Source organism: Ictidomys tridecemlineatus, chromosome 8 (assembly GCF_052094955.1).
Source record: "Ictidomys tridecemlineatus isolate mIctTri1 chromosome 8, mIctTri1.hap1, whole genome shotgun sequence".
Classification (NCBI taxonomy): Eukaryota; Metazoa; Chordata; class Mammalia; order Rodentia; family Sciuridae; genus Ictidomys; species Ictidomys tridecemlineatus.
In genome coordinates, this window is record NC_135484.1 from 29,113,624 (window position 1) to 29,133,592 (window position 19,969).

General features: G+C 35.1%; 1 protein-coding gene across 4 annotated transcripts in view; it reads left to right on the forward strand.

The window, feature by feature from the left end:
- The window catches only part of Hbs1l (HBS1 like translational GTPase), an 87,482-nt gene extending 79,206 nt beyond the window's left edge, over positions 1 to 8,276 (forward strand). For all 4 annotated transcript variants that reach the window (XM_005329781.3, XM_040283359.2, XM_078019088.1 and 1 more), the window contains 3 exons: positions 3,199 to 3,299; positions 5,928 to 6,072; positions 7,618 to 8,276. In XM_005329781.3, coding sequence (XP_005329838.1) covers positions 3,199 to 3,299; positions 5,928 to 6,072; positions 7,618 to 7,629 — 258 coding nt within the window. In that variant the 3' untranslated portion in view covers positions 7,630 to 8,276. The remainder of the gene's footprint in view (positions 1 to 3,198; positions 3,300 to 5,927; positions 6,073 to 7,617) is intronic.
- The last annotated feature ends 11,693 nt before the right edge of the window (positions 8,277 to 19,969 follow it).

The window sequence follows — 19,969 nt, forward strand, 5'->3', positions numbered from 1 at the left end:
ATGGGCTAAAGTTTTTAATTTTGAAGAAGTCCAGTTCTTTTTTATAGTCGTTGTTACCTATGGTTTGGTGTAATGAACTTTTGCCCTGTTTTCTTGTAAGAGTTTTATGATCATTAATCTGTTTTGAGTTAATTGTTAGATATGCCATTGGGTAAAGCTTCACCTTTTTTTGCATGTGGATATCCAGTTTCCCAGCACCATTTGTTGAAAAGACTTTCCTTGCACTAATGAGTGGATCTTGGCAACCCTTGTTGAAAATCTAATGTCTATATATCCATAAGTTTTTTAAAAATATAGTTTAACTAGAGGTTTAAGGAAAATAATGGCTTATTTTGCCACCTAACATTATTTAGCTCACTATAATTTATAAAACACTAATTTGATTCTTATAACTCCACATGAAGCAGAGTTCCTCCCTGAAGCCTTTTAAGCCAGTGTATCTCAGAATTTAGAAATGTTCGGATATTGGAAAGGTAAATGCTATGTACATATTATATAAAACACTTAACAAAAAGTGAGACAGCACCCAATATTTTATAATGAAACACATTGATATTCCTGCACTAAAACTTAACACTATATGAGATACACAGGACTCTAAATTGCCTCACTTCAAGTCCAATTTTGCTGCTTAAATATATTTATAACAAACTTTGGAAAAAGAAACTTTTAGGTTTTCAGTCTTTTGGAATTACAGGTAAGAGATTGTGGAGCTGTCAGTGTTGTCTTTATTAACACATAAGGAAATGGAGACTCTGAGAGATTGTAACTATATGACTAGAAGTGGTTCAGCCAGGGCACATTATTCATCACTTTCATTATGAAATCCAGTACTTTTTCCCTCTGTTACATTCTGTTGCAGATTGGTTTGAATTATAAATGACCTTGTTTATATATAACATGAATAAAAATGTCAAGGTAGTATAAAACCACTTCTTTCTTATTTTAAGCATGTAGATTCTTTTCACTTGTATTTTGTTTGAACTACTTTTGGTGAGATGCTGTGGAGATAGAAAAATAAAACCTAAATACTTACTGCCACAACCATTCTTTATCCACTCTAATTTTACCCCCAAATCCACACATAGCTCAGCTGAAGGTAGAAGGAACTTAATTAGGTTCATATGCCTCTTTTTTTTTTTAATTTGGCAAACCATGAAGACCAGTTTTTCTTAGTTGAATCTGAGCTGATTGAAGGGAATTCTGCTTACTTATCTAAGTTGTTATGAAAGAGATGTTTCTTAGGTATTTAGAGTTAATAGAGTAGTATATGAGACCTGAATTCACTGAATGCACAAAAGTATTTCTCATCATGTTAGCCTGTGTTTTGGCATTTTTTCCCCCAGAGTCAGTTGTTAATTTTTTGTAATATTTGCAGTTCACTATCATCAATTGTCATTGAAAATGAAAGCCAGTTTGCATTTTTGGAGTAATAGTGCTTCAATTGTGCCTGTATTTATTTATTTTATCACTTGATTTTCAGAAAAGTTTCCAAAGACTAGGACTGTGCATTCACAGTCCCCCTTGCATTAGTCTTCTTTTTTTCTTTTGTATTCTTTTTTGTCTTCTCTTTATGTCTTCTTTCTTTTGGCCTTTGCTTTCTGGGGATGGAACTCAGGGCCTAGGCAAGTGTTCTATCACTGAGTAATATCCCCAGCTCTCATTTCTGATTTCTGAATGTGCAATCTATTTTGACCAGGAAATTCCAGATTTGAGATAGTTGTGTTTCTACAATCAAATAGCCTAAATTGATGTTTATGAATCAATTAAACTTTGATTGATTTATTACTTCTTGGGAATTTGGTCTTCGTACTATACTCAAACTATAGACGTATTGCACACTTAAAGCCTATTATTTGAGGATATTTGGCCTATGTTCTGGGGTGTAAGCCTTAGCTTTCTTTTGATAAAACAAAAGGTTGCATATATGCAATTTTTATAGGCCCTTAGTAAGCTGAAATGGGGGAAAGCTAGGGACTTGTAGCTCCAAAACTGATGAAAGGGTAAAATTCAGCTCTTACATAAAAGTACCATGGCCTCATTGAATTACGTTGCTTTTTTGATATTAGTTTTCCTTACATGTAAAACATGGACAGTTATAGATAATATATTGTCTAATGTATGGTCGTCAATTAACTGAATGTTTACCACGTGGTGAGAACCACTTGAAAATGCATTATCTGAATTTTCTCATTTTAGTGAGAAATGAGAAACCTGCGGCTGGGACTTTGCAGGTAGAGAACTGTTAAAGAACTTGCCCCAAAAGGAAGTGATTTGAAACCAGATCTGTAAGACTTTCAAAGCCTAATTAAACTTCCATATACATAAGATTTAGTAGTGTATATGAATCACATCACACAGTGCTTGGCACTCAGGGGAGCTTAAAAATGTTATTTTCCTTCCTTCTTATCTCTATATTTATAATAGTTTATTCTCATTACCTAGTAATGAATATGTATTATTAATTTCTGCTAAGGCTTGGACAGATCCTAATCCAAACCAAAACTATCTTTGGATAATAGACTTTAAGTATATAATATATATGTAATTTGGATATAGCTGAAAAAACAAGTTCCCAGGAAATAGTAAAGTTATCAAAGTTTAATTGATTTGTAAACACCATATCCCCATTCCCTCATTTTTAAAATGAAACAATTAACAGTTGGTGAACATCTACTATTATAGGTACTGTGTCTCATCATATTTAATTCTTGTCACAATGCCCTAAAAGGCTTCTGCTGTTACCAAGGAAAAATTGAGGCATGGGCAGATTACAGGGAAAGAGTAGGGGTTCAATCCCAAGTTCTTTCTATACTACTCCTTAATAATAATGACTGTACATCAACAATAATAATTGTTCTAAATGATAAAGTCTCCATCTTTACAGGAACCCTAAGATGCTGTCATCCTCTACTTTTACAGAGGAGAATCTGACAGGAGGGTTATGTAGTTTAGACGTAATGGGGGAGTAGATATTTAAACTGCCTCTTGTGGCAGTTTCTCCCTTAGAAAGTTAAGGGCTACCTGCTTACAGTAGGGGGATTCAGGCAACTGAGGACATGGATTGACCTTAAGTAGCAGCACAGAATTGAGCATAGTTAAATGTAAGTACCAAAGAGAAAGCCAGAACTGCTGTGGTAAATGCTTTTTCAGTTTTGCAGTTTATATATTTATATTTTTTTCTTTTTTTTTTTTAAGGTGCTGTTACACTACCAAACTGTCAGTGAACCTGCAATTATCAAACGATTGATTAGTGTCTTAAACAAAAGTACTGGGGAAGTCACAAAGAAAAAGCCTAAGTGAGTATTTTAATGCAGAAATCATAAATAATAACAACTTAAGCAAGTTCCTTATAGATAAAGTCATTTGTATAATATTTGAAGTAAGTGAAATCCATTTTTACTTGTTCTAGAAAAAATTTTAATGACTAGATTAAAACAAGCATAGCAACAAATATTTAATTTCCTGTTTGTGTGTGTATGTTAGATATAATTATTGTCATGCATGATGATTGGGATGTGATTTGTAAGTAAAAAATATAAATATAAATTTATGTATCAAGCCCTAGACACTGATGATGTAAAGATAAGGGCATTGTAAAAACTCATCTTACATTTTAAGAGGTGAATTTGAGTTATGTCTAGCCACTGGTTCCACATTTCAGCTTTGCACTTTCCCGAACTGTCTCCTCACCCATATACTCAGCTCATGCCCAATACTAAGAAGAAAGTCATTCATCTATATAATTTGCAGTGCCTCATTTTCCCATCTGGAAAGTCTTTTCTGCTTAAAACTCCAGATGGAGCCTTCAGCTACAGTGATCACCACCATTTGATCCTCTGATTACCATTGAATATCCAGGCCTATGTGTGAATGGTTTCCCTTTGGCTGAGACAAATTTGAAATTTTTCAAAGGAAGTACTTCTTAAGAAATTAAGTATTGTACATAAAAACAAAACACAAAAGGTTAAAGATGAATGCTACAAAATACAGATTTCTTATACTAATTGAGCAAAAAAGCTAATCACAGTTTGTCTTGGTGCCTCAGTTTTGGTGTTTTCTTTAACCTCAACCCTAGGGGGAATCCCACCTAAAATCCCCTATTTTGTCCTTGATTGTTCCTCACCTTCTGCACCTGCTTAAGCAGCCCACAGTGGTTAGTGGTTTAATGGGTTGGCTGCAAGTGGAAGAGAATCTTCACGTTGCAGCTCTAAATGGGCAGATTTTGCTTCTAGCATTAGTGTTTACCATCATGATATGAGAAATGTGATTTATATAAGATTTTTGTTCTTTTTCTTCTTTTTCCAATGTTAGGGATCAAACCCAGGGCCTGTACATGCCAGACAAAGTACTCTAGTACTGAAATGTTTCCCCAGCCCTAAGACTAATATTCTTTTTTTATAGGCTCTACCATGAATACTTTCACATGTTTTATATTCTCAACAATCATGTGAAGCAGCGATCAAAGTAACAGAGAGTTTACAGATGGCATAGTCAGGGTTCTGATCAACTCAGTTGTTTTATCATTTTTTTTTTTTTTTTTTTTTTTGTGCTGGAGTCAAGGTATTTGACCCAGAATATTGACTTGGAGAATCTTCAAACTGAAATTGGCTTGTCAACTCTAATCCTGAGTTTTCCCTTGCCTCCTCCTGCTACACTGTCTTAGCTGAGTAATGCTGGGGTTTAACATATTCTCAGTTAGTTTTCCTTGTCTTCTACATGTAGCTTTGTCCTTTTATTTTACACAAAAACCATTTGACCTTTCCCCTTTATTCCATTTCAGACACATCATAAACGCAGTTGCTTTATGCAGAATGGAACAGAATTGTATTTAGGAACTGAATTAAGCATAAGTCATGAATATTAGATTTTTTCCTTACTAAAGAATTAGACTTTGGACTGAAATTAGCCAAAGCTGATAATTGGAAATTTGGGGGGGGGGGTTGTGTGTGTAATTGTGTGTTTTTTTAAGGAACTTGTTTGGCTTAGTCAGTCTGTCCCTGAATTAATCTTTCAGAAGGAGAATTTATGATTTCTATCCTTGATCCTTCTACAGTATATCAATATTAAATTAGAGGACATTTCCAAAGTGTCCCTTTTTTGGATTGCACCTTTTTCAGTGAGTCTGGATGGGGCCTATGCCAGGGATTTTGTTTACTTATTTGTATATTATCATTTATAATGTGACCTTTCATTTTCCTACAAATAACATTCCATATATGATCTTGTCCTGAACCCCTGCTAAGGAACCATTATTCCTAACATGGGGAAAGAGGTGGGGAAGAGATTGTCCTCTTTAAAGATAACTTCTGGACTGGGGAGTATAGCTCATTGGTAGAGTGTGTGTGCTTAGCATGAGCAAGTCCCTGCACTTAAACACAAAACAATAAAGGTAACTTCTTAACACACATTCTGCAAATTATAATTACTGGGAAAGACACAAGGCCTTGCAGTTCTCTTAAAATGTAGACACCTCCTTGTAGAATTAGCATTACTTTATGAGATAATTAAACTTCTCAGTTTTTTCTTCAGGGAATGAAAAGGAAAGTATTGATTAGGAAGGGCCTTGAGCATTTTATGTTATAGTAGTTCTTCAAGGGATAGAGCTTTATTTGGATGATAGGTCCAATACTTATATGAACTAACTAATGTATGAATTACCTGATATATAGGAACTACCTAATGTTTCTTAAATCTAGAACCTCTCCTCATTTCTTTTAAGTAATCCAGAAATATTCAAAGGCATATATTTTCCTTTAAAAATGCACACACAAAGACACTTAAACTTTCAAAAACCAACTTTCTTTTGGTTTTTGAAAATTTAAGTTGATTCATTGATTGTGAAACATTCGTTTTTCAGGTTGTTATTACACTTTCTCATATGTGTTGTATGTCCATTTGTTCCTTTATTCTTCTTTTCTTAAAAGGTTGTTGACTAAAGGGCAAAATGCATTGGTAGAGCTACAAACACAAAGACCAGTTGCCCTAGAGCTCTACAAAGACTTCAAGGAGCTAGGGCGGTTTATGCTGCGCTACAGTGGTTCTACGATAGCTGCTGGCGTTGTCACTGAGGTAATTTCAAGTGGCTGCAGGGTTATGTTGTCTTTTCTTTTTTACCTTTTAGGGATAGTTACTGTGATTTTATGGTTTAAGAGAACCACAAGTAAGGAATTAGAACAAGAAAATGAAATTTATATTTAAAAAAAATTAAAAAGAACGATGGGTAGAAAATATTTGATCTTAGACTTTCTCATAGTGAAACTTCCAAACTTTGTTGTCCATTGGTGAATTGTTCAGAGTTAAAGGGAATCTGTTGAAAATAGGTGTTAAAAATGCAATACAAATTAGAATATAGAAACTTGGAATTAAGTGACTTGGGAATAGTGATTTTTGTCTAATAGAAGAGCCCTCATTAATTTTTTTTCAAAATTTTTTTAGTTGTAGATGGATAGAATATTTTATATTGGATAGAATATATATAATATATTCTATCCATTTTTTTTTTAAATGTGGTGCTGAGAATCGAACCCAGTGCCTCACATGTGCTAGGCAAGGTCTCTACCACTGGGCCATAATCCCAGTCCCCCAGTTTGTTTTCTTTTGAAATGATTTATTCAAAAAGTTTAACTAATGTAGTAGTGGTGTTTCTGGAATGTGTCTATTATATAATGCAAGGTATAAATAAATTTTGGAGAAAATGGAAGACATGAACAAGGAAACTTTAGTAATTTAAATTTTCTTCCACATTATCATTATTAATATGAATCATAGTTATTATATTTTAAAGGAGACTTTATTACTTCATATGATTTATTATTTTCTGCATAAAACTATTTCATTAATTTAATTGAATATATACTTTGAATATAGAGCTTTTAAGTTGCATCAGAATTTAGTGACGCAATTACCCTATATACATGGATTACACTATCTTTGTGACTCTGCACCATGTTCAGCCAAAGGAAAGAGAAGTTGTGCTCCTTGTGTACAATGTGTCAAAATGCATTCTACTGTGATGTATTACTAATTAGAACAAATTAAAAAATAAAATGAAATAAAAAGAATCTTCTGACACATCCTTTACATGAAATATATGTGGTGGAGGGCTGAGGGATATGACTCAGTGGTTATGTGCCCCTGAGTCCAATCCCTAGTACCAATATATATATCTATCTATCTTTGGAGTTAAACCACCCATTTGTGTTCTTGCTCCACTGACTTCTAGTATACATTTCTCCTTCAGTTTGTCCATGCATAAAATTGGAGTAATTGTTTTAAAATGAAACGATCCATTCAAAGTACTTGCCACAGTATTTGTCACTGCTTTCAATAATATTAGCTAATGTCACCATTGTCATCAATCGCATGTTTAATCTATAAAGGCATTCTTGATAAAAGAACATTCTAAAAGTGTGACTTTCTTGTGGAAAATAATGGAGAGATTAGAGTAAACCTTATAAATTGCCTGATGATGGAAGGTAGAAAAACATTTTAGAAAAAAGATAAAAATTTCCTCTTGATACGATAATTATCTCACTGTCATTTTCTTTTTTATTGTTAATTTTCATTAATATGATTCACTAAATTATAGCAAATATCTTTTTTTCCTCTTTACAGATAAAGGAATGATGTTTCTGAATTTCTACCACGGTCCCAAATGGAATGAAATATCTGACCACTGATTTTAAAGAATCCAGTTATGAAGTTAAAGAAACAATGTGCAATCGATATTTTTTTAATGAGAGAGAAAAATTAAAGCTAAAATTAGCTACAAAGAAGTATTAATAATCACTCCTGCAAAATTTCAAACTGCCAACAGGCAAAGAAAGGCTAATATTGCACTTTCATTTAAGAACCCATCTTTCCCTCTGAAATATTAGCAAATGGATTTACTTTGCTAAGATTTATGGAAAGTATCAGAAATAGTATTAGAAGATATTGAAATTATCATGAAATACACTCTACTTCCAGCCAAACCACAAAATATTTGCAATTTTCTCTTTTCATTCAATTGTACTGCACATGTTTTAGGGAAAAGAACAAAATTGGGCTTTTGAGGTAGTAGATATTTAAGTTAACTTATTTTTTTAGTTAACTCTAAGATTTGCTGAAGATTATAATAAAGGTATTTTGTTTTGAGTATAAAAATGTTCCCCTTCTAACAAGTCAACTCTTGAAAGTATAGTTTGGAATTAGTGGAAGCTGTGTTCCTTTGGTGACTAAGATTTTATTTAAGTTGTAAAGCCAGCTAATAAAATGCCTTAGTTGAAGCATAATGCAACGTGTATTTTGTTCCTTAGACATTTATGAGAGCTCTATGATTTTCACTAAATATGACTTGGGAGTTTTGTGGGATCTTTTTCACTTAAGAGTTTCCTGGATCTTTCTGAATTCTTGCTTGTAATCCTAACAGCAAATCAAATTTAGTTCACCCATTTGTAACCACAACTTAATTTTCCCATTCTTACTGTTAGACTTACATATATAATGACTATATCTGTATCTTACTTACCTTAGAGATTATGGGGTCTTCTATGAGTTAGAGTCATGTTTTTCTTTAAACAGCAGACCCTAGGGTTTGCTTATTTGACAAGTATTTGTTGGGTTGCCTCTAAGGAATGTTCAAGTAGATTTTGTCTTCCTCTAAGCCTAGGATTCTGATCTGAGGGAGTATTTATGGTAAGCCTTTTTTTTTTTTTTTTGCGGGGGTGCGGTGGGGTAAAAAAATGGTGTGATTTTGAACATTGATGGTGTACCATATACAACACTGTTTATTCTTAATTGAAAAATAACATCCATGTAGTAAAGTGCACAGATCATAGGAGTGCTGCTTGATGGATGATTGCCAAATAGACACACCCACACAATACATTTCTTTACTAAAAAGTGTGTCATCACTTCAGAGTAATTGTGCTGAGACAAGAAGATGTTCTATTTATGATTATATAAATTAGGAATTTAACAGATGGATATGGCAGAAACCTAACAAAGTAACTTAAACAACAAAGGAAATTTTTTGACTGACTGACTGAAAAAATTTAGAGGTAGCCCTAGCTTGGATCATTCTAGATTGATACACCTCACAGTGTCTCCAGGGTCTTATCTCTCCTAGCTCCAGTGCTGGTTTTGCTTCCAGGCTCTGTATAGAATCCCCTTGCAATGCCAGGTTCTAGACAGGATATGAGAATTCCAATTGTGTCCTTAGACCATCCTAGGCAAGGACAGGCCCCAAAGAGCATATCTTTTCCGGAAGTCCTAGAACTGTTCTCATCATTGACTATGATTGGTTTTTATTTCCCTCTGTGAGGTGTTTTCATAGGGGGTTGTGAAATGAACATAACTCAAAGCAAAGCTGGACTGTTGAAATTTAGGGTGCTATTAAGGGGAGTAGACTGGGGAACTTAGCAAGAATGAGACAAATTGTGTATGTTATAGAAGATCATGGTAGATTGAAAAATTTTAATTAAGAATTTAGCATTAACTAGTGGTAATATTAGTAGATGAAATGGATGCATTTATTCATTTCTTCCCCCTTAAATTGTGATGAAATATGATCTTTTTATTTGTACTATGTTTATAATGGATTGTTGTTTAAGGGAATGATGAAGTTATTAAAAGGAACCACTGTGAGAGAAGACACTGGCAGTGGATGGTTGGTGTTAATTAGTAATAACAAGGTACAACAAGCATGCCCAAGCATGGTTGTGATCTGGTTTCCTTGTTCTGGCATTTCCATCCAGATGAAATAGTATTCCAATTTGTCATTTTGCTTCAGGTATTTCTTGACTTCCTTTTCATGGTTTGGCTGTTATATCTTACCTTCACTTTGTCCTATGACCTTGACTTACAGATTTAATGCAATTCCTATTAAAATTCCCATGATGTTCTTCTTAGAAATAGAACAAGCAGTCATGAAATTCATTTGGAAAAATAAGAGGTCCAGAATAGTCAAAGCAGTCCTCAGTGAGAAAAGAGGCATCACAATATCAGACCTGAAGTTATACTGCAGAGCTATTGTAGCAAAAATGGCATGGTATTGGCACCAAAATAGACATGTAGACCAATGGTACAGAATAGAAGACATAGAGACAAGCCCACCAAATACAGATATCTCAGACAGAGGCACCATAAACATACATTGGAGAAAAGATAGCCTCTTCAACAAGTGGTGCTGGGAAAACTGGAAATCTATGTAATAAAATGAAATTAGACCCCTATCTCTCACTGCTCAGGTTTGTAGTGGGAAATATGTTTTCTTTAAATAGCTATTACTTAGTATTTAAGATGTAAGAGAAAGCTAGTGTGTTGAGAAAAGTATTGGGATAGATTAGAAGAGACTAGAGATCCTAAATCCTAGATTCAGATACTCAGTGAAGACTGGAATAGATTGAAAAGGTAGAATTGATAGAGAAACTGACCTGCTAGAATGCAGAAACCACTGCTGCAATGCATACAGATGAAATTATAGACAGCCGAATTTTGCACGTGAGAGCACATTGCATTTTATATAAGTCACAAAGGGATTACAACTGCATTTTTTCTAACAATTGTTAAATTCTAAGCAAGATAAAACTACTAAAATAATTATTTGCAAGAAACAAAATGTTAACTGCATCAAGCTTTTTAACTTCATATTAGAAGAATTGCAACCCACAACTTCACACTAGCTCTGATGTTGTTCAAAGACAAAGGTCAGAAAGTCTCAGGTGCCCTGGCAGAAGGGTGAAGAATTGAAGAATACTTGGATCATAAAGAGGTAATTCGAAACCTTAACTCATTTTGTTCGATCATCCAGATGTGGAACCCCTATGAAAACTTAAATTGAGCAACAAATATACTACTTCTGTGACTTTGAAATAATATTTGAATATTATGTTTAGAGAACTGAGAACTTGGAATTTAACAGGTTAAGACTGGGCAGTGATGGTGGAAAATCTACAGTAAGTATCTGTTGATACCCACAATTTGTTGGTGGCATCGAAGACCACCAGGACACAAGTGTAGTCAAAATTAGTTTTATTGATGCTCATTACAGCAAGAGAGATTGCAAACCTTAAGGAATTATAGGTGCTTCACAGTAAGAAGTTGCAAAGAAGTGTTTGTTACAGAGTTCAAGCAGGTGCAGTCAATTGGGGGAGGACTCATGGGAGGTTGAATGCTATCCCAAAGTAGGGTACCTTAATTTTTACATAGGAGGTTGGAAGACTGGAAAGAAGCAGCAGTCTCTAATTCGAACCACAAGAGGGGGTTGTTTAGTCATTTTTATGGTCTGCGAGTGACTTTATGCCTGCACTTTGGCATAGTAACAGAGATTTGGGAATTATTCAACAAGAGAACTCCCTGGCCTAACTGTGAGTGCCAAGTCAGCTCTTAGCTGTCAGAAGCTGATTTTGCCCCCTCACATGGAAGCCATTTAAATACATAGAAGTAAATTAATAATGCAATTGTAACCTACAGTGTGAAACAAAATAATGAAATAGTGAATTAAATTATCTCTCCAGGTATGGAGACATGAAGTGGAAGAAAAGGCATTGAGTTACTTATAGTCCATGAAGGGACTGTGTTATTTGTTATTCTGACAATCCATAAAGTTGTAAGACTAAGATAACTACTAATGGAATTAATAAAACTATATCAATGCAGAAGACAAAAGCAAAGCAATTTAATCTGTAGAGAGATAGAAAATAGCAAAGTTAAATGCAGACACAGGCAGCAATTATAATAATAGGTGAAAGTAGTTTAGATTTTTCTCTTAAAATGGTACGCTCAAACTGCAAAGTTAATGATATTTATAAAATGCCTAAAATTATGGATGGAATGGAAAAGGAGCCCAAAATAACTAGTTGGGTATCTACTATGTTTTAGGCAAGTTTTGTACACTAGTTCATTAAATATGACATTTATGTAATTATGTAAGGCAGGCATTATTAATCTCAGTCTATAAAGGAGAAAAGTGAGAGACAGAGGGATTATAAAACCTTGATTTGAGTTTAAATCTGAGGCATGATCACTATACTGCCTCTGCAGAAATCATGAATAGCTATTAATATTGGGCTAAGAATTTAAAGTAAGCAAATGAAAAAATTAAAGAACATTTCATCTTGTTAAGAGGTATAATGAACAATTAGTATAAAATTGAAACTATCCAACTGTATAATGAAAATTTATTAGAAATTAAAGGACTAGTAGGTGCAGTGGCACATGCCTGTAATCCCAGCTACTTGGGAGGATCACAGGTTTGAGGCCAGCCTCAGTAACTTAGCAAGTCTCCCTGTCTCAGAACAAAAAATAAAAAGGCCTGTAAATGTAGCTCAGTGGTAAAGTGCCCCTGGGTTAAATCCCCAGTACTAGGGGAAAAAAATATAATTATTGAGGCATTCTCATAATATTACCTTATAGATCATGCAAACTAAGTTTGTAGAGGACTTAAATGCCAAAGTAGAAAGAATACAATGATATATACAAATATAAATATATATGTATATACACACAAATATATATACAAATATATATAATACATGCAAAGAGAATACACTGTAATTCGAGTTTTCCTCAAGAATTCGATGAGATAAATAACACTGATCCTGAAGAGTTAAATGTTATAAAATCAACACTGATCAACCCACAGATATGGGTGTTATTTTTCAACTTTAGAAGTCTTAAACAGATTTAGCTGCCTGTCTTGGACTAGAGATACTAAAATTATTAGTTAGAGAATAGCTGGATGAAATACTAACTCTTTAACATTTGCTGAAGAAGTGGAAATGTGAATACACAAGACTATACAAAAATGACCAGACATGTTTTACAATCAATCAAATATAATTTTTTGATGTAAAAAAAATTATATAAACTAAAACTAATAGATTAAGCAAATTAGGTATCACCAATAATAAGAGTGACAAAACATAGATGAGAAAATTTAGCCAGAATATAGTGCAAAGAAATAAATATGAAAAAAATCATGTTGAATGAAGAATATATGAGAAGGCATATATTATATAAAATCAATTGTAGAAAGTGAGAATACAGAGAATACATGTACAAGAATATTCAAAGTCATAATAGCTAAAAGTTTTCCAGAACTGATGAAAGAAATAAATCCACAAATAGAAGTAAACCTATTCCAAACATGGTAAATAAAAAGAAATCCACATCTAAACACATTGTAGTGAAACCACAGAATACCAAAGACAAGGATCCTAAAACTCATCAGAGAGCAAAGTCAGATCTACATAGAGACAGGGAATTAACCAAACCAGAAAATGGAAATAGCAAACTATCTCCAAAAGATTAAAGAAAGTCTGTGCTAACCTATAAGAGAGTTTGGTTAATTATGGAATCTTGAAAAAACAAAAAGCAACACCTTCCACCCATTTGAATCCCTGGAACTAATGTACATACTATATATATATACACACACACACACACACACTCACACACACAATATAATGTGTCTGAAATGTACATGTTTTATATATACATGTATGTCATATGTGTGTGTGTGTGTGTGTGTGTGTATAAAGTAGGTAGTTGGTTACATGAGAAATTTATTATTCTGGAGACTCTAGAGTCCAAGATTGGGGTGCAGGCAGATTCAGTGTCTGGAGGGCTCCCATCCTCCCATGGCTAAAGGTGCCATAGAAGAAGGGTCCAAGAGACACCATTGCTTTCTCAAGTTCTTTATAAAAAGACCATTAATTCCATGCATGAGGGAAGAACTTTTATGGCCTAATCACCCAAGGGCCCCACTTCTAATACTATTAAATTGAGGATTAAATTTCAACATAAATTTTGAAGGGACACAAAAATCCAAACCATAGCACCCTGTCTGGAAAAGAAGGCTTCCTGACTCCCAAGGCCAGGCCACCCAATGAGGAGGTTACATTATGCTGAGATTTTAAATACTGTTAAATTTAGATTTATCTAATTTCCCTTCTTATTCCTCATTTGTTCATAGCTTTCTATATCTGAGCTTCCTAAGTTACTCTGCTTAAGATGAAAATAAATGTGCTGATGTGTGAACTTTGGATATTACATTTACAAGTCTGATTATTTGGCAATTTAAATACTTTGATCAAAGGAAGAGAATATGCCAGGAATGGCTCAAGAAGCTGGGTTTTCTGATAGTTACTTCTCATAGTATGTAAATAAATTGGATTTTTTTTTGTTAAATATCATTAGTCTCATGAGTTTTGCTAAGGACCTATTAATGCATTGACAAAATCAGGCCACAAAGCCCATAAGCCAGATGTCAAACCAAAGTAATTTTAACAAAATATATTCATGCTATGGAATCTCTATGGCATCCTATGGGTGAATGAATGTACACTGACATTTTCATCTAAGAAATTTTACCTGTTCTTACAACATGTATTTCCTTAACACCTTATAAAATTTTCATTTTAAATATGGAAACATTCTTAGTGATGAATAAAACCTTATTATCAACAGCATGATGTTCACAGTACCAGTGTAATAAAAGTAGAATAAAAGAACAATTGTGGTGTTTAAAAGACACTTAAATAACTGCTAATAGGAGAAAAAAATTAAGATATTTAGAACAAGATGGAAATGAGACTACTACAATACTTGTAGACCTTCAGAAAGCTGTATACTGATGAAAATTCCCTCTGTTTTGGCAGCTCGGAAGCTTATATCCAATTGCCTCTGCTCAAAACTGTTCAGTGTCTTAGGCATTTTAGAAACTGTCTTTATCCCCATTTCTGATTTGCAAGCCCTTATTTTCCATTCTTTCCAAAATATATTTTCCCACCACCTCAACCTATTGTAATTTGTATATTTTTTATTTATGTGTATTCTCAAATAATTTGTGGAAAGCACAGAATACAAGTCTGCAGAGTAAAAAAATAAAAATAGATGTATGTGTAATGCATATTCATGTCATTATATGTAACATGTATTATGTGTATATATAAGTATATAATGTATTGCATGTGTATAGGTGTATGTTTGTATAATATTTATATATCAAAGGATAATCTTAAATATTTTTATTATCCACATACTGAAAAATTAGCTAACTAATCATTTCATTGTAAAAACCTAGAAAAGAAACAAAACCACTCACCTCAGGAAAATATATCCATGGTTCCATACTAATATAAAAAAATAAAGACAGGGGAGAAGAGGCAGGTGTCCCTTGGAAAAGCATTCCAAATAGTTCTTGGTAGACATTCTGCCCTTATGGAAGTGGAACTTTACCCCTCTCTCTGAAGTGTGGCCTTAGCATGGTGATTTCTTTCCCAAGAGTGCAGTATGGGAAAGGATTGAAAAGGCAAAATAATTTTATAGTGGAGAAACCTAACTACTACCTCAGCCAATGATCAAAGTTAACATCAACAGCAATAAGACATGTTGCTTTTAGGGACTGGTGTATGTAATTATATGGGGTGGAAATGACACTTTACCTCTGTGGTCTTCCTCTCAAGAACTCGTAGCAGCATCTAACCATGAGAAAAACCTCAAGCAAATTCCAGAAGGTCTTCCTACAAAATTTTCAACTAATACTTGTCAAACCTGTGATGGTCATCAAACCAGGGAAGTCTGAGAAACTCATTGCCGAGAGGAGCCAATGTAACATGGCATCATGAATGAGATCCTGCAACAGAAAGATATTAGGATAAGACTAAGGAAACAGGAGTTACGAATGTTGGTTAAAGTAATGTATTACTACTGGTTCATCAATTGTGGCAAACTAACTACATTAATTTAAGACACTAATAATGAGAAATGAGGTGCAGGGTTTCTGTAAATACAAACTTTTTAAAGGTCTATACATATGCATTCTTTAATTTTTATTATGTAATACTTGATATAAGTGAAATAAATATATAATTCATATGTAGATTAAGAATAGTAAAAAAAAAAATCCATGAATTCATTTCTCTACTAATGAATTAGAACATTATTAACAAGTACCATTGAAGTTACCCAAATCCATCACTCTGCCTTTCCCCACCCATGACCATGGTTCTTAATTAGAGTTTAACATTTCCTTTTATTTTTTTAAAAATTTACATATATATATATATTTGTGGTATGAGTATGTGCATATGATATGATTCCACTTTTTCTATTAAAGATTTTTGGAAAATATTAAGCAAATGGTTGGGAAAGTTTCAATGCCTAGGCCCAGATACAGGGTTTCATTACTCTTTAGGGGAAACAGAAAAGAGCTTAGGGAGAAGGCCTAGAGGGCTCCAAGCAGGTCAGAGGTCAGGAATGAGGACTGGGGTCAGAGGACATGGCCAGGCTCTCCCTGGGGCCTGATGTTGCATCCTGCACATCTGATTTTTTCTCCCACCATTGGCTGAGTCCTGACTGCAGAGTAAGGCCTGTGATTGACCTGAAGGTGGGATCAAATAGTTTTGTTACGGTCAGAAAAATGCTGAAAGGACAGAGGGACATATAAGGTAAATATAGAAAACAAAAGAGCAGATGCCACTAGTATGTTTCTGCCCAGATCCAGGCCTGCTCCTGGCGAGGCATTCCAAGAAGCATCAAACAATTTTCAAAAGCCCTGTGTCTGATTTCTGACCCTCTTCTGCAGTGAAGTGGCGGAAGACAGCCAGGAAAAGCTCCTTTCTGCAAAGAGTTGTCCCTTAAGCCCCTGATTAGAATTTTGTGGCTCATTAAGAAATACATAAAAAGATAAACACTCTGCTTAATCAACATTATTCTGAGTTTCTCCAGTCATATAATATGATTTTTTTCTCCTTAATAGCTTGGGTGAGATGAAGCTAAGTTGAATGGTTTGGGGAAGGGGACTCTGATGCTCTATTTTTGAGCATGAAGTGCTTGAGATAAACTTCTAAGAGACTCTGAAGGAGCCAAGAGGGCATCAGGAGCTGGCAGTGGGAGACTCAGGAGGGGGGCTACAGAATCTGTAATGTCACTGACCATCTCATCTCCAGGCCCTCTTCTCGGTCATTTGTAGTGGAGATCCAGGCCTGGCACCTGCAAACCATATTTCTCACATCCATCAATGGTGGCTTATGCCAATGGGAGGCCCTAGAAAGAGCCTGAGGGAAGAAGAGGATGGAGAGACCACCTCTGGCTCAAGCCCCCGTGGGTGTCCCTCTAGCCACAGCTGATGTTCCTATTCCAGCCTCCAGCTACAGCCACAAGTAGGCCTTCAGGAGGCAGCACCAGCTGAGGGCAGGGACAGGTGCTTTCCTTCAAGCTTCTGTGTTCTGGCAGCTGTTTCTTCCTTTTTGTCTCCAGTCTAGAGAATGGCAACTGTTTTTTGTAGCTGCTAATAGCTGGGTGACCTCAACAGCCCTTCCAGCCCCCTTACATCTGCGCAAACACTTCCTTGTATTCAACACTGAAAAACCTACTGAAGTTTCTGGGTTCTGAAGGGCCCCTGATGATTTATTTATCCCTCATCTTGTATATTTATTTAGATATGACTAAGAGTCAGAAAAGGGTTTCCAAAAAAGTAAAGCACTATGATAAAAAATCATTAACAAGAGATATAAGAAAAGAAAGAGTAACCCAGAAAAGGAACTATTCAGAACTTTAAGCTGAGAAAAAAATAATGTTCATCTTTATACTGCTTTCCTTTTTTCTACTGTGAAAGGGGAGCCCTTCCCAAGAATATAATTATATAAAATAAAATGAGCTATATTTCCAAAGTTTCTGCAGGGGTTTTGCGCTGCAACAAGAAAAGTTCAAGAAGTGAATCTTTTGTTCAGCAAAGAAAGCATCATAGATAGTTTTTAGAGACCCAGAGAAGCCTGCAGCTTAGCTGCATAGGGATAGGTTGCCTATTGCTTTGTATCAATGATTAGCAAGAATTTTATAGGATATCTAGAAAGACAAATAAAGATGGAAGTAGATTTTACTCGTTTCAGCTCCTATGATATTATGACTTTAATTCCTCCCCCTATACTCATGTTAATGACCCTGTATGATTAATTATCTATGATTGAGCATGTCTTAACTCTTCAAGTAAAATCTAAGTTTCCTAGGGGCACATTTAGGCCCCATAATTTTGGGGTTATTTTGCCCAGGAAAAATGTCCTGAACATCCCAAGAACTCAATAAACATCTTGTGGATAATGAGAGAGAGAGAGAGAGAGAGAGAGAGAGAGAGAGAGAGAGAGAGAGAGAGAGAGAGAGAGAGATTGAAGATATTGAAGCAGGCGGGGCCTGAGGAGGTACACAGCCAGCCAATGTCTTCTTCTGATAATGAACCTTAGAATATTGACTAGGGTTCACAGAACACGCTATGGGGACACTCTATGGGGACTTGCCAGGGTCAATATTCCACTAAATTATAACTATAAAAGTAACATGTTAACATGAGTTCATCATAAATATTCAAGCAATTAAAAATATTTAGAGTAAAAAGCCTCCTTAATCTCCTCAACTATATAGGCATCTAAAGAGACTGTACCATTCATGTTATTCACTACTTGTCTTTTTCTCACATACATAAAATATATTTATTTTCATACACATATTACATTGCTCTGTTGTACAAGCTGGCCTCAAACTCCTGGGCTCAAGGGAGTCTCTTCCTCAGATTCCCAAGTAGCTGAAATTTCAAGGGTGCACCAGTGTGTCCAACAACAACACACCCTTCTAATGGCTAAGTAACATTCCTTATTATGGATCAAACAATTATAATATTCTACTACTGATAGATAGATTTCAATTTTTTAATTACCATAAGAAATAATGTCTAACAATTTATCTACTTGTCCATGAGCAAGTTATTCCATAGCGCATTTCCATGAAGGGAAATGGCTAGACTAAAAGCAGACACAGCTCTGGGGTTGTGGTTCAGTGGTAGAGTGGTTTTCCCGTGCGTGTGTGAGGCACTGGGTTCAATCCTCAGCACCACATAAAAATAAATAAATAAAATAAAGGTATTGTGTCCACCTACAACTAATATTAAAAAAAGAAAAAAGCAGACACATTTGCACGTTGACACTGGCAATGTGCCCCACGCTCCTTGCGGTGTTCTGTGAACCCCAATCAAAGGCAATGCCTGTGCTTCTCCACACACAACACACAATGGATGTCAACCTTTAAAAACCCTCAAGTCTTATGATCCAGCAGGACACCTCTTTGTAGTTCACCTTCCTTGATTATCAATGAGGCTGAGCATCCACTGATACACTGGTTAGCCAATCACATTCCCTTTGCTGTGAATTGTTTGTTTATATGTTACGCTCACCTTTTCTGGTGAGCTGGTCATTTCTCTTAATCAGTTTGTAGAATTGGACACGAATTTTTGCTATGTGTCTCATACACTTTGGGGCTTGCATATTCATTTCCATGGCACATCTGGTGTTGCTGCAGCCCTGGTTTTGGGGTGGAGAGAGAGCTTTTCAGAGAGAAAGGCAGCCAAAAATGGAAAACACAAAGTAAAACAAAAACAAAACAACAACAGCAAAAAAACCCAGACCTGATGAGCAATGGAAAGAGGGTGTGTGTCTTTACTCACCTCCGTGGGGATGAGAGCAGTGAGTTAAGAGCGCATGATTTGAAGATCAGCATTCCATGGTTCACTCCTTGCTAACTATGTGACCTATCATCTCTTCCTCTCTGAAGAAACTCCGTTTCCTTGTCTAAAAGAGGGGAAATAATGATATTAATTCATGTCATGGAGGATTATTGTGTGGAATAAGTGAGGAAAATCATGAAAAGGACTTGCTTTATGTTTTGGCACTTAATGAGCAACAAACCATTTACCCTGTGAAACTAATAAAATCATACACACAGATGCCTTTGAGTGATTTTAAGGGCAATGATCATGGAAGTTGATGTTAGTATGTTAGCTTTAGTTGGTGTGTAATCCATTTCTCATCTCGGACTGGAGGTCTGAGGGGTATTTGAGAGTTGTCTTAGTTTGGAGGCTGGAATGTTCTCTGAGGGTGTCAGGTCTCCTCCCACTTTCCTGATTGGCCAATGTGGATATTGGGACTGGAAAAGG